The 15,328-nt window shown below is 36.0% G+C and overlaps 1 protein-coding gene across 1 annotated transcript; it reads right to left on the bottom strand.

Annotated features, from left to right (window-relative positions):
* Positions 1-13,820: 13,820 nt before the first annotated feature.
* Positions 13,821-14,717, bottom strand: LOC119640022. The gene has a single exon (XM_038037798.1). It carries the CDS (start codon positions 14,715-14,717, stop codon positions 13,821-13,823), a length of 897 nt encoding a protein of 298 aa, XP_037893726.1.
* Between the last annotated feature and the right edge of the window lie 611 nt (positions 14,718-15,328).

Raw genomic sequence — 15,328 nt, 5'->3', positions numbered from 1 at the left:
ACACTTAATTTAGGATATACGCAGGAAGAATTCATTGCAACACCTTAACCCGAACGAACAATCAGGCGAAGAATCAATTTTCTTTCAATTCAGTAGGCAAGATAGATTAATGGACTGGCAATTAATATTGACTTTATGTATGAGTTCGATGCGAAAGTTCGAAAATTTTTGTATATGCTGTTCACTTTCATTTTCCACTTACATTCCAGGTGAACATAACTAGAATCTGATATTCAGAAAGTTGCTCAACTTTCTTGCAGATTTCCTTCCCGGATGCTTTAAGAGCTGTTCATAAAGTCAAAATAGGAATTTGTATCTATATTTGCAAACTGTATTTGCCAAGATCGATGAAATGATATTTTATTAAATTTAGTCAAATCATTTGTCGTATCATTGAAGCATAGCGACAGTGGGACACTTCGCGGTTTCCTCTTTCTTTGTTTCAAGTGAAAGCTGAAATTTTTACTGATATCTATCGCCTATACATCGTCATGTAGATCAACTGTGTTTCAAAGCTTTTGCCCGTTTTAAGCGGAAATGTGCGCCGAAACATTTTTAAGAGTGTCAAACCTTGGTTTTTTTTAAATGTATTGAATTTTTTCTTGGCATCAAGCACATAATATAGAGAGAATTCAAAAGTCTATATCACTTTCTCTCTTTCTCCCTCTCTTCTTCGTCTCTCTCTTCTACATTCACTGTGTGCCTCTCCATATCTCTATCTGAGCCTATCTATCTTTCTCTCTTGTTTGATTTTTCCATGAGCGTAGCGGCTGCGTACTGCGAACTAATGGCCAAACATCCCGGAACCGCTTCCACATTATCTCGAGATGGAGTCTTAGGTGTTCTTGATACTTATTTTCCAATTCTACCTTGCCCGCCGTCCCCTGAGATTAGAACTGCTTACTTCGTGGGGCCTTATATCGAGGCGCGTCTTGCAAAAAAGCGGCGGATATCTTCCATTTTTCGGTGTCCATGAACATGACTGCTAGCTGGTTGCCTGGTACAATTATTGCTTCCGGAGATCTGAAAAGCCTGTTTCTCAAACTCATCCAAACCGGACAAACGTATACAGTGTGCTGCGGATCGTCGTTTATGCCGCGACACAGGTCTCAGGCATTATTCGCTCGTAAATTAAAACGGCTCAAATAACTACGAAAATATTCAAGAGCAATTATATTGAGATAGGAAGAAGTCAACTTCCCGGTATTTCCTCTCCACTCATTGCCCTAAGGGAACTGAGAGTGTAAATCCACCTTCCTTTCAAATCGTTTTCCCGTTGTTGCTGCCATTCCGCTAAGGTGATCTGGCAATCTTAAATCTGCACACAACGCGGCTATTTCCTTCGCCAATAGCTCTCTCCTTTTTACCGCGCTCTCTCTCTCTCTCTCTCTCTCTCTCTCTCTCTCTCTCTCTCTCTCTCTCTCTCTCTCTCTCTACTTATGTATCCATCTATTCTTGCGTCTCTCTCTTTATCTCTCTTTCTTCTTTTATGAAGAATTTATTTCGTGTTTAAATAAATAAACCATATATACACATCATAGCCATAGAATAGATTTATAAGCATTCATTGTGTTGATGATAAGTAAAATTTTCTAAACTTCGTGTAAACAAAACTTCAAATTTTTTCGTTAGGAAAATTTCTCCAATTTGTAAAACGCGTTCGCATTAACCTCGAATATCAGGAACATACAAAAGGCCAACCCATTTGGTTTTGTATACATTAATACATGATGCACACGTTTTGTTCAAGAATTTGAAGTGGAAGGAAGTTTCTTAAGCATGTTTACTAAAATCTTTGTTTTACTTTCTTATTTTTTATTTTATTTTTTATTTTATTTTTTATTTTTTTTGTACTTTATTTTCTGGGTCACGATAGTGCATTATGAACATCATATACCTTAGTTGCAGATAAGGTCTTTAGTTTCGCTCTCGTTTACGTGAGGGAGCATTAAAATCAAAAGCTGCAACAGCATCAACGGCAGTTACATTAAAAAGGAGGAGAAAGCTAAAATGTAAAATGACTTGAATTCTAAGTCGAGTTCAACTATTGTTAAGTTAACCTCAATGTATGTATATCTACCTCAACGCAATCAGTATAAAATAGACCGAAACCGACAACCAAGAACGACGAAATGAGGTTACCAACCGACATAACCAACAATAATGAAGCCTGCACCCACCATCACACACATACATATCTAAACGAAGATGAAAAGAGAAGAGAATACACTTCAGGAGACGTTTGCCAAAGGAATTTCATTTATTGTTTTAACCTTATACTGCAATCATTACATTCGCTTCTTCAACAATAATAGTTAAGTTATGAAATCACGCAGCGATCCCCAGAGTACATTATGACAATTGAATATTTCCTCTAGACGAGCAAACCAAAAATAAAGATAAAAAACAAAAAGAAAAAGAAAAACAACGACCACGACAACTACAACATCTAACTGTACGTTAAAAAATTGAAAATATAAGACGAAACCAAAGCCAAGAAATGTCATAAAACCAAGAAAGAAAGAAAAAAAAGACAAAAAACGCAACTAACCTCACGCAGGCAGAAACAACAAAATGATAAAAAAAAAAAAAACAAGGAAAAAAACTGTTTACTCGAGAGATTATGCCTACACCCAGAGGCATTTTTCTTTTTTGAAAACCAAGCAGACAAGCAAAAAAACTGAATTTGCCTTAAAGACAACTTTGCACATCACTTAAGGTAACTATAGCGAACTTTCAATTTATTTCTCATATAACCGTATTCAGTCATTCCGAATGCACTGGCATTTCGATCAAAAAGTAACTATAATAAATAATTTGCTCAAAAAGTATTTTTTAGAATTCTTTTCAAGTTTTATTACAAGTTTTTAAGAAGTTTGAATGGAAAAGCCGCGGAATATTTTATTTAAAGTACAAAACATCCGTGCGTGATCAGTGTCTGGTGAAAGCAACCGGCGAATCGTCGCTTCTAACATCTCCTTCGATTTGCCATTGAAAGCAAAGAGCAGAACAATGGCAAGCTACTGGAACTAAAAACGAGCGCTCTACGATTGATCACCGAGTTCTATCTGGGTCATAAGTCATATTCATAGTATTTCTGGTCTCTTCGACCCATATTGAAGAGCCATCAGGCAAGTATCGGTGAACGTGAGCAAGGTTTTTGCCGACTGGCGCGAGCAATTCGTTTCAATTCCAATTCTACCAAATTTTGACGTAAATAACGGTACAGAAGTGTCGTTATCAGCATCCACATTGGCGTTAGTTTGTATACATGGATAAATTGCTTTTCAAAAACAGATACTGGTAGATAATAGTAACCCTACACTCAAGTTTTGCTATGTTTGCAAGACTCATAAACTCAAGACCCAATCAAAAGATTGTCGAACAACAACTGCGCGGCCAACGAAGCAGAAAACTCTTGGGAAATGTATCAACGCATACACAAACATATTCTCCAACCTTTCTGAACCAGTGTTGCCATTTTCATATTCAAGTCGAAAACACCCCACGCACGTAGACCCTAATATGACTCGCTTATTGCCTCGCCAAATACAAACCACACATTATACGTACGTTACTTACAATCGCATAAACACAGGCAACCTTCTCACTCAACATATAAATGTTATATATAGAGCGCAGATCATTAACAATCTCTTGGCTTTTTAATTAAGTCATTTGTCTGCCAAGTTTTAGGTCTCTATCTCAACTTTACGAACAAAGGAAAAAAGGAGAAGGGTAATGGACGAGCAGATAAGTCTAAGCGATCTACGAGCCTTGCTGTTTTAGAAAGGTGGCTTAATGCGCGCTTCTATACTTCATCGGTAATAAATTTGAGGTTATACAAGTCTTTTCCATAGTTAGTTGATTTTCCAATAAACCATCGCATTCCACCATACCCGTCCAAAGTTGTTTGACCATTTTGAATTTTATTGCAGCTTGAGCGACAATATTGCCAACCTTTCCATTTGATAAATGCATTTATTTTCAAGGTTCTTTACGAAAACACAGACGAGATATGCACAGATGTTCGGGATGACCGATGTTTAGTTCAAGTTTTTATCCGTTCGAGACACGGCACACATGTCATTCAGCATTTTCGTACATGCAAAAATCGAAGTGTACACCGGATCCAGACTTCCCGGATGCGTTAAACAAGCGAGGAGAATTTTTTTTATATAATAATTTGTTGCGATGCGTATGAAAAGAAAATAATTTCTTTCTTGTTTTTTCATAGAGTGACTTATATGTCAGTGATTTTATTTGCAGGCAATCAGCACAATTTCCGGTAACACAATTTCACAATTTTGCTTCTTTGCGAATAGCATCTGTGTCACGCCTTATGCAAATTAACATTAAACTTACTCTCGCACATTTACCTAAAACTATTCGCACATACAAATTTATACCAACATTACTATATGTAAATAAATATATACGAGTGCATTATATGCAAGCATATAAATTTCGTATCTTGTCAGTCATCAAACGCCAGTAGCAAAATTACGCTTGATTTGCGTTGCAAGTATTTTGCAATCACAGGAAGTCAAATGTCATGTTGTAACAAATTTGGCTACAACACGTCACATCTGATAAGTACCCGCAGTTACTTGCACATATGCCTACACAACAGATATGCACGTATATACATATGTATTATACATATATATATATATATATAATATAAAATATAAAGAAATATAAAAAGACATTTTAGCAGATATTGGTCCATTACAAAAAATAACGAATCTTGTTAAGTGCATTCCTCTTCATAAATTAGACGAATTTATTTATATTCTAGCGACATGAATAATTCTATATCGAAATGCAGATATTCTTAGCTGTTGTCTTCCTGCTCCACCATGTATCAAATATATAGCGTATTCTGCTTCAACTTAAAGCAAAAGTTTATACATACGTTTCAAGAAAATCTTCTTTAAGAAAATCTTCTTCTGCCTTGGGAATGTATGCATGCATAGGAAACGTATCGTTACATTTCTATATCCTATACCACTTGTGGTAAAAGGATATATTAAGAGTGCATGTGTGTGTGTGTGTGTGATATTTGCAACACCCAAAAGGACATGACATAGATCCATCTTTTATTATATCGATATAAAAAAATCTGTCCATCTGCCCGTCCGTCCGTCTTATATTCTTGCATTCAACCTACAGGTTGGAATTTGTTAGATATTTTGATGAAATTTGATACACTGACGTGTCTTTTTTTTTTTGGCCCAAAGACGACGACTATTGAAAATGGTTCGAATCGATCACTTCTCATTTAATACATTATTTTGGAAAGAAAAAAATAAAGCATGTATTTTTGTAAGGAAAGTACTCCTTATATAACTCTTTATGCTCCGGAAAGTAATAGCACGTCCCAGGCGTAAAAGATAGGGTAAGCTTTTTATTAAAAAAAAAAAAACCGTAAGCAAACTTTGCTTGCACAGCACGATAAATTCTATTGCGGGGATTAGAAACGATTCGCCATTGTAAGGTTCTAATGTTAGATGGTATGTCAAAGTTTTCAAGTCTTAAAACATTTATTAATTGTCAAGTTTACTTTGGAATTTTTTAGGTGTTAGAGATAAAAAAGGCGTTTTTTGGAGAAGTTAAATGATTTGTACTTTAAAAACTTAGCAAAATACCTATAGCCGTTAACAGTTGTTTGCAAAGGCTTCCTTGAAGGCTTTCACTGCGCTCGTCTATACTATATCTCTATATCTTGACAAATGCAACTCTAAAACCTAACCGTAATGTTGCCTAATTAACTGCTTAGAGATATTTGCAAATATTTTTGCAAATCTTTATATGTACAGGTACTTCAAAATTTAAATATTTCCCGTGGTCTTACGACAGGAAAATTTGCCTTTTTGAATTGCCTTCCCACTGTAAAATAGCTGGGGCTAAGCGAAGGGGGGCAGATAGTTGAATTGATTCTCTCTATAAGAGACCATGTCATTTAGAGCAGAACGGATTTTCGTGTGGTAAATTTCAAAAAAACTATAAAAATATCACTGCGCAAAGTGTTCACGCCGGAAAGGGATAAAACCTCCATGAATTCGTCTTGGCTACAATTACTACATATTAACAAATGCCACTCTATTGAGAGCTTGCTATGTGCTATTAAGTGTATCGATCCATGAACATTTGTCTTGGGACAAAAAACATGCGCTAAAAGTTTCTTATAATTTATTTTACTCATTCATTAGGAAGCTATAAATAACATTCTTGATACAACATCTGTTCGTCTGTTAACGACGGCATATGAGACAGAATGAATTAAGCTCTTAACGTAAGCACTCATTCCCTAAGCTAAACTTGCCCTCATAAGCTCATAACCCAATTTAAATTGAAAATTTCCACTCTAAGGTTCTGCGACACTTATGTCCTATATTCTGCTTTACGGCTGCTAATACGTCCAATCAAATTAGCGACTGCAAATTAAAAGCGTATAAGCCATTACATCCAAGGCTAAGTTCGTACTCCAGATTGTAAAGTTATTTTCTAAGGCCAACTGGCAGTTATGTGCAGTCTAATTAAATAGTTGGTAATGATACCAACACATTTTGTTATTTAAGTAAACGAAACCGTATAAACCGCAATCTCTAACTACTCGCTTGGCCAAGAGCACAAGTTCTAGCTATTATTTCAAATTTATATTCTATGATCTTTCTACATATAAGCTTTAATACTTTGAGGCGTCAAGGCTCAAGCTATTCAATTCCTAGGCTACCTTTGAGGTCATTCATTCATGTGGAAATTTCAATAGGCATCACAAAGCCGCATTTACTTCTCAAACCTAAAAGCAAGAAGCGAATAGAGAACGCCTTTGGATCTTGATAACATATAATAGGAGTGGGCAAGGGCGGGAGCTAGGTGAACGAGAAAACCTTAAGATTTCTTACCCTTCGCCGGAACGCAATCGCTTCGGTCGCGACACAACAAGAACTTTTTTAAGATTAGTGTGTCTAAACAGTAAGCGAGTTTCACATGCACCTACCTTGAGCAGCCACATTTTGTGCCAAATTTCAATGCGTAAATGATCCCCTCTGCCACTGCTTTTTCTATACCCTCGTTCCTTTAAGCTAAGAAGCTACATTCGACGGATACCGTGATCAACTGCTTTAACGCTTGTTCACTTGTCAACCATGTGCTATATCATACCTAACTTGTTCCAGTATTTTAAATAAACATTCAATAAGATCTGAGATTGTGGATAGTGCTAACATATGAAGGACTCAAGAGATTGCAAATAACATTTGACGATAGAGATAGAGACAAAAAATAAGCTTAATGCGAATCACTTAAGTACTTGCATACATTCCCAATTGTTTCGAGAACTTTTCCATTGAATTTCTTAATAGCTGAGAAGGATGTGTTTATTCAAATTCTGTTGCTATCTTCTTATATATAACCTGAACATACATACATTAGCTTTACAAATAAGTAAAGATAGCGTACAAAAACGTAAGGCGATTATAACGCCCGTAAATTCTACAACAATTACTTCATCAGTGTCTTCGTTAGTGGTGAAAAGGAACTAAAACAGTGTTTTCGCCAAACTATAGGTTATTTAACGAGCAAAACGTTTTACTCACAATTCGCTTCAGTATATTTTTTCTACAGAATAATTAAGCAAACACAATACAGTACAAAAAAAAAAAAGAAAGAGTGAACCAAAAATTTTCTTACTCTATTGTAGTTTTGTAATGAAATGTGCAACTTTTTCCCGAGTTTTTTTTTTTTTTTTTGTTTTCTATAACCAGCCAGAAAAATGGAAGCCAAAAAATTATGGGAGGATTGGCCAAGTAATGTTTAAACCTTATGCACACGCTCGGTCCAAAAGAATTTCATTGTGCGCTTCTTCCTCTTATGCTGTGCAAAACTCAATCCAGTAACAAGACGTAGATTAAATTCGTTTAAATTCCTGTCACTATCTAAAGAACTTTAGTCAAATGTAACTTTTGAGACGCACTATTTATCGTTCATGTTACGTTGGCCTCTGTATTCAAAGATCTCTAAATATAGGAAAACATAAAAATTATCGAAACATTTTGGGCGAATTTGTCTCTTGGCAAAAAAATTATGTTCTCCTCTCTTTCCACTGGTCTCTCCTCTTTCATCTGATATCAAAGTTTTTTTTTCTTTTTTTAAATCTTGCCTGAGATACAATTATCTTAATAAATATGTAGGGTATAAAGTTTTCGTATTTTGCTGTAGGTAATTTTTTTTTCTTCTTTTTCATTTTATGAAATGCGTTTTCCAGCTATTCTTTATACTGCTGTTGTACCTTTTTTTCTTCGAAGCATTTTTTTTAACTACAACAAAAATTAACGCATTTTTCAGCCAACACCAGATGATGTTGCTAACAACGATTAATGTCCGACTGCATCTCCGAAAAAGAGAAAAAAAAAACTCCATACATTTGCACACTTGTGCACATTAATCTATGTGGTCTCGTCCTAATTACCAATCAACTGAAATAACATTTCCCTGGTCGCGAGCAAATAGCAGCTTTAGCGGCCTCTTAAGAGAGAGCACGTTAAGTCTTAAAGTGTTATGGAAGAAATTGAAACATTTACAACTATATATGCATGTATATATGTATTGTAAGTATCTCTCGGTTTTCCGCTTGTCGGTCGGGGAAGTGATTTAACTAGGTTAAGTATCCAAAGTTAATATAACGAACAACGGGTTTGGCGCAACACAACACTGTTTACACAAACTGACCTTGAAGGAAGTATAATTCACTCGACTTCTGCAATGGTCCGAATCGGGAGATAGACAGCTCCCGTCTTCTTTCTTCTTCTAGAACCGGGGACGAACAAGATCAGTCATCTGCGCGGGCATAACGTCAATAACTCATCGTCTAAGATGAAGTTAACCCAAGGAAACGTAAATAATCTACGGAATCCGAGCAAATTATTGGTAGAGGCCACGTTTGAAATGTTAGTTATGGGACGGCTAGGGAATTACAATGACCGAATGAAACCTTTCCGTTACGATAAAGAATCCCACCACGCCACGAGGCACTAGTAAATAACCCCGAGGTCGTCCCTTACATAACGAAAAGAAATACAAATTTGCTGTGAGGAAACCTGGCGCGATGGCGAGCTTAATCCTTGGGGCAAACTTGATGGTAAATTTACACCTTACAAAATATCCATATGTAAATACTCCTAGCTGTAATTCTTTCTAAACTTCCCAATTGACACAATTATGAAGAACACAGCTTCAAAGGCTGGGCAAAAAAATCCAACATAAAGATGGTCCCGATCGGCCAGGTGGTGTACCGAGAAATAATAAACGTACCACTATCGTCCAGGAGATTAAAAAGCCTACGTTCGCCGCGAAAACACATTGCCATAACTGCGATGACGGTGAAGGTCAGGAACGCTCATAAGTAGCCGAGCGTTTCAAAATCATGGCTACCCTGGCAGTATTCGCGCGCTCAAACCCCAGCGCCGTAAAGTGTAATTATTCGTGGTTACAGTGAGCTCAATCAGTAAAGACTTATCAACTGCCATGCCTTTAGTAGGACACCGCCGCCCTTACCTTAATTTTTTAAAAGTCTAAGGTCCGATTTGAAGGTAGAAAGCGCTCATTGTGAGGGCGAAGCACTTTGCCTGAGCTCGATCGATCTGTTTAGTCAAAAGGCACATTCACATTCGCCACAGTTAAAAACGATTATTTTGCTTTGAGTATCTAGGTTTTTCTATATCAAGCCCTAATAGTTATTTCACAATCCGTAATAAGAATTAAAAAAGTAAGATTTAGACGATTTCAATGAAACGCTCCGAGACTTAAATACCTTCATATTGAACGATCCTAGGTGAGTTGAGAAAATTATTAAGAATACTAAAAGGAATATATAACAAGTAGGAAAATTATGCTCAGTCCTGATTGAATCTTTTATGTCCACCACCCTTATCCTACAAAAAATTAGAGCAATGGAAAAAAGAGGCAAATTTTTATACTCTAAAATATTAGACGGGCGCGGTTGGTTTTTTCTATTCTCGTAATAGAAGCGGAAATTTTTATTGGGTTCTGCGTTGTGCTTTATGAGTAACAAGGAAAAGGCCTGCAAACCAAAGGTATTCACAGTTTCTTATGGGCGTTGTAGACGTGTCCTTTGACCTGTTCAGTTTATTTCCAAATGTTGTTCCAAATTTGTTGGCGAGGTCTTCATTTTTCCGAACGGGCGAATATTTATCATTAATACTGCATAGTTGGCCATTTGGGCAGACGGACATGCTTAGGCGCATTCCGACGTTGAAACTAGCCAAAAATTTATATACTTTATATACTTTATATTTGTAAAGCTTATTTTTGCGCGTTATAAAAGTATTGAAAAAAAAAAAATTTTGGTTCACTATAATACTGGGTTGGCGTCAAGTATTATCTGTAGAATATACGTTCAAATTTTTGTAGATTTATCTGCTGCTGTTTATTAGTAATAAGCAACAAAATAATTTTTTATTAGCTTGTAGGTTTTCAAAAATTACGCGGTACTGCAGGCGTGTTTTTCAACAGATATGGCCAATTTTCAATACCAAGCTGCGTGCAGGAACCTCCAACCTCTTTTCTGCCGGTATGAGATTAATAGCTTGACGGACACTCTTAAACCCATTCGGAACCTTATTCCGATCAAGAATATATATATATACTTTGTGGGATTTTAAAAACTTCCTTTTGGTGGTTGCAAACATTTTGACAAAATGAATATACCCCTTATCTTTCGGTGACAACTATAAAAATATGGAAATAAACGTTTTGCAAAAAATTGCTTTCTTCTTTAAGATTTTCCGTTATTTTTGATTTCATATATATTTTACGATATAAATAATAAAAATCGATTAGACACTTAAGCATATCGTTATTTATAAAAAAAAAAAAATAATACTTTTCAATATGTACATATATATACACATACATAATCAACGCGTAAGGGAAACGTAATAACAGTCGTTACGCTGATGCTGTCCTTTATGTGCATTTAACTATAAATTCCGTAAAGCGTTTACAATTTCCCAGACACACATTACGCATAACATCTAACGTATAGACATAAATTTGATGACTTTGATGATAGTTTTAATACATTTATATATGTGTTTCAAACTGTGTGTAACAGAAAGGAAATTAAGTTTAACTTATCAAAGGAAAATAATTAAAAGCAGAGATAATTAAACTGGGCAAGTTGTTGATGGCGATGTTGTCTTTATCGTTATAGTTAAGTGCGTGCATGTGCGCAAGTGTTGGAAAATTGATTAAATAAAATTGACCGTAAAATTAACAAAAGTTAATTACTTTCAATTAGATAAAGTTAATATTAATTCTGAAATTGAGAATATTTTCGTAGAAGAGCGAAAACATAAAGCGCAAGAACGCAGAAGGATATTACGAAACGCTTGGTTATTTCTAAAATAATGTCTTTGCATTACTCATGACTACGCCAATTACAATTGTAACGTTTTATATACGCTTTGATCAAATATTATCAAGAATTTTCATATAATGCACAGTGCATTTTATATATTGTTAAGAAATTCGCTTTTCTCGAATACGGTTCGTATCACTAGATCGTGGATGTTCTTTTTAAGAGAAATACACTTGCACGTTTTCACTACAAGACTCTTTATTTACAATCAATCTGTCCAAGGGCAGGACTGTTCACATTTTACTTTGGCAACACTCTCGACTTTTCAACTCTAATATTCTTTTTCGACACAAATGTTCTTATCCGACTGACTCTCCCTTCCGCAAACAGTCTATTTATGCGCGTTTTTACAAGCATATTGCTGTTACCTACCTTCATGGCGTCATTTTTAATTCGTTAATCCGCTTTTCCACTAATATTTTTCGCCGACAGCTGCATGACGCGCCGCGAATGTGCACTTGGGTTTTCCTGCTCTAAGGAATTTATTATTTGGGAAAATCAATTAGTTGGGATGAACTGCATTTAGAATTTCAATATCAATATTTAATTTGATCAGTTGGACGGAAAGTTCTATCATATTTTACTACTTGCAGACTCTTTAACTGCTCAGATTAAGACAAACAAGTAGAATTCATCATGTGGGGTCTTATTATTAAGCGTAACTCTCGCGGGGTAATAGAGGACTGCTTTCAATACCCTTTAGTTACGATGAAGAGGGAAATAGGAAGGCGGAGGGGATAAATATTATGCCTTTACCAACACAAAAATTAAACAAAACTAAGGTTTTGAACATAAAACGAATAGCGAAATTTTGTCCTTACCTCTATAGCACTTTCGAACAGTTCCTAGCTTAGCTCGTTTTCATGCGGCCAATCAATCAACTAACACTTTGCAAAAGCTTTCCATTTCCTAATCAAAAACACAAAAGAAAAACGCCAAATGGAAATCAAGTAAAGAGCCAAAGAGTATCTCCAAGACTGACGTCTCTTAAACAAGAAACATTAATAGTGTTTGTATCACACTCAGTATAAATTTAATTTTATAGAGAAATACTTCGATATAAACTAAAGATCGCGACTACCAAGTCAATGTTCGCGAACATACCCTAAGAAATTAGCCGTATATATATATATATATATAAAGTAAAGGGTGCGATGATAAATTCGAATTTAACTAGCAAAGACATCTACCATTTCTGTTCAGAAAACTCTGTTAACTCCTTAACAGAGATCTGCTAAATAATTAAAATTAAGATATAATTGGATTTGAAAGTCCATTCTGTCCATATTAAACAACGTAAAATATATTTGTGCACATTTCATGAGTCTATTTGAAAATACCTTTCAAATAAACTAAACAATTCAAATTCTGCCTGTGGGAGATATTTTTAACGGTGTTTTGAAATTTGGTATGTTAGCGAAACATGGATATGGAAGAACATGCAAATTTGAGACTCTAGTGCGGCCAAACTAGAAAATGTCACCTATATTTACCTATATCACATGAATCTATATAAAAGTACCTGTCGAATGGGCAAAAAAAATTCAGACTTTTCTTTCAGGAACTATTTTTACCGATGTTTCGAAATTTGGTACGTTTTTCATGTTTCAATGTTTCCTATCCATCATTGAATTACCGTCTACTTAATAGCTTTTATTTAACAGAAATAGTAGCAATTGACGTCGTCGTTGCTCTTTAATAAGGCTTGGTCAGTTCTTTAAGAAAAAAAGTTCTAATTTGGAATGAAACGTTGGTCCGTAGAGGTCAATCCATACCTAAGGAGTAAAAAAGTAAAAAAACCATAGTGGACCGCAGCTTTACACTACTACAGTGTTGCTCGTATAACGACATTCTAAAATAACATTTTATATGTGATATGGTTGAATAAATGATTTGGTCTGAAGGGTATGAAGATAAATTCGAATTTAGCTAGAAAGACACCTACCGTAACTAACTGTTAACTAAACGAATTTAGCTAGAAAGACACCTACCGTAACTAACTGTTAACTAAACTCTGCTAACTCCTTAACAGAGGTCTGCTAAATAATTAAAATTAAGAATCCGAGCAATCAACTCTTTATTTATTTTTCATTTTTTTTTTGGGGATTTTTTCGATTGCTTGTTGCTTCGGCCAAGCAACATTTATTAGATAACAAATAAACCATTCCAGAGCAATGTGAAACAATAAGAACTCAAAGTGTTCGGTGGTGATTATATATAAAAATGTTTTGGAAGGAGGGGGGCAGAACATCACATTACTTCTTAGTCATTGAATTTTCGTTTGCTTTGGATACAAGAATTTCTCAGCATAGTCACCTGAATAGGTAGCTTTATCTATGTTGGTTGAGAACACTTGGTTTTGTTGTTTCGTTTCCTACGCCGCTTTGTCACCAGCAGTAGGCGATTCATCGCTGTCGACGATTTTTTGCTTATGTAGAGCAATCCCACGGTCTATAATTTGAAATTTGTGTTGGGCATTCAAGTCACGTTGTAAAATGATTTTAAAGTAGAGACTGGCCAAATGTATGCCACGGCGCTGTACACTGATGCGTTTGCACTGTTCCAGCAGTGAAGCATTATACAAATCAACTAGTTTTAAATTACCCATACCCAACATTTCATTACGACAGGTACCGGGCTCGCGCCACCACACAGTAAAATGTATGCTACCAATATTTAATTGACTACCATCGTCATCATTACTGTTAAGATTGGCATTGATATTATCATTAAATTGCAACCGAACGTTACGTTGGGCTTCTTGACCGAAGCGAGTGCACTGTGTCAAGCTCTGGAATTTTTCTGATTCAAATTGCATTATATGAAACATTTCATAACGCGGCACGTTGTCGATTAGTTCGTTGGAAAGTTGGCACTCAACCGTGAATATAGGCCGTATTTCGGTCTGCAACAATTCCATACGTCTAGTTCCTTCTGGTTGCAAAGTTAAAGCGTCCATTTCCAATTTAACGCCTGTAATTGACTTGAAAATTTCCAGTTTCTTTTCACGACATTCATATTCCAATAAAACGCTTCTTAATGGTTCATTAGTTGGCTGCCGCATTAATTGTAAATTCGCAGTGTGCTTATCGTCCTCGACCGTAGAACTATTGATTTTAGTGGTAATGTCATTTTGACCTGCCAAATAGGCAACCAGTTTAGCACCAAACTTTTTCATAGCTTCAACAATTTCTTCAGATTTGCTTTGGCTAGTTAAACGAACAAGCTTATCACCTTGTGAAGTGTCCTGAACCAATGCCTTGCCGTGCATATGTACGTTGTGATGATGGCGGCGGTGCTGCAGCTGTAAAGTTAATTGATCCTGCTAGAGGCTATTCTTAGCGGCTAAAGCCGCGGTTGGCGCAAACAACTTTCTGAAACGCAATTGAAATTGTTCCGACTTCACCGAACGCGTTGCACTACTACTTTTTGCTAAAAGGCTTGTCTTACAACAAAGGGCATATAATTTGGTTTTATACTTGGAACTATTCTTTTCCGTATGGGAAGCGGCGTATTTTCGTAGAAGGACTATAAGCAAGCGTAAATTATGAGTTCCGTATAGGCAACGTTTGATACAATTATTTCGATAGGTTGACACGAACGTAGATATGCTAATAATAACGCGCCGCTCGTGCAGATACGGTAACGCAATTTATTAGTTGGCAAAGGTTGCTGCGCGACGTATTGCTGTTGTCTATTAGAACGGTATTTTGTCTGTTGGCTCAGTTTGCTCTTGTGACTGTGTGAGTGACTCACACCTAACGCAAACTTTTGCGGCGTCCTCGTTGCGTTCTTCTCACCAGACAAATTTCACTTGAACAATTTGCTTCTGTTTCCGCTTTTGTCGATCTAGTTCTTCTACTTTTTGATTCCTTGTCTCAC

The sequence above is a fragment of the Glossina fuscipes genome, unplaced genomic scaffold (assembly GCF_014805625.2).
Source record: "Glossina fuscipes isolate IAEA_lab_2018 unplaced genomic scaffold, Yale_Gfus_2 114, whole genome shotgun sequence".
In the NCBI taxonomy this organism is placed as follows: domain Eukaryota; kingdom Metazoa; phylum Arthropoda; class Insecta; order Diptera; family Glossinidae; genus Glossina; species Glossina fuscipes.
This window is presented reverse-complemented; position numbering and strand designations above follow the sequence as displayed.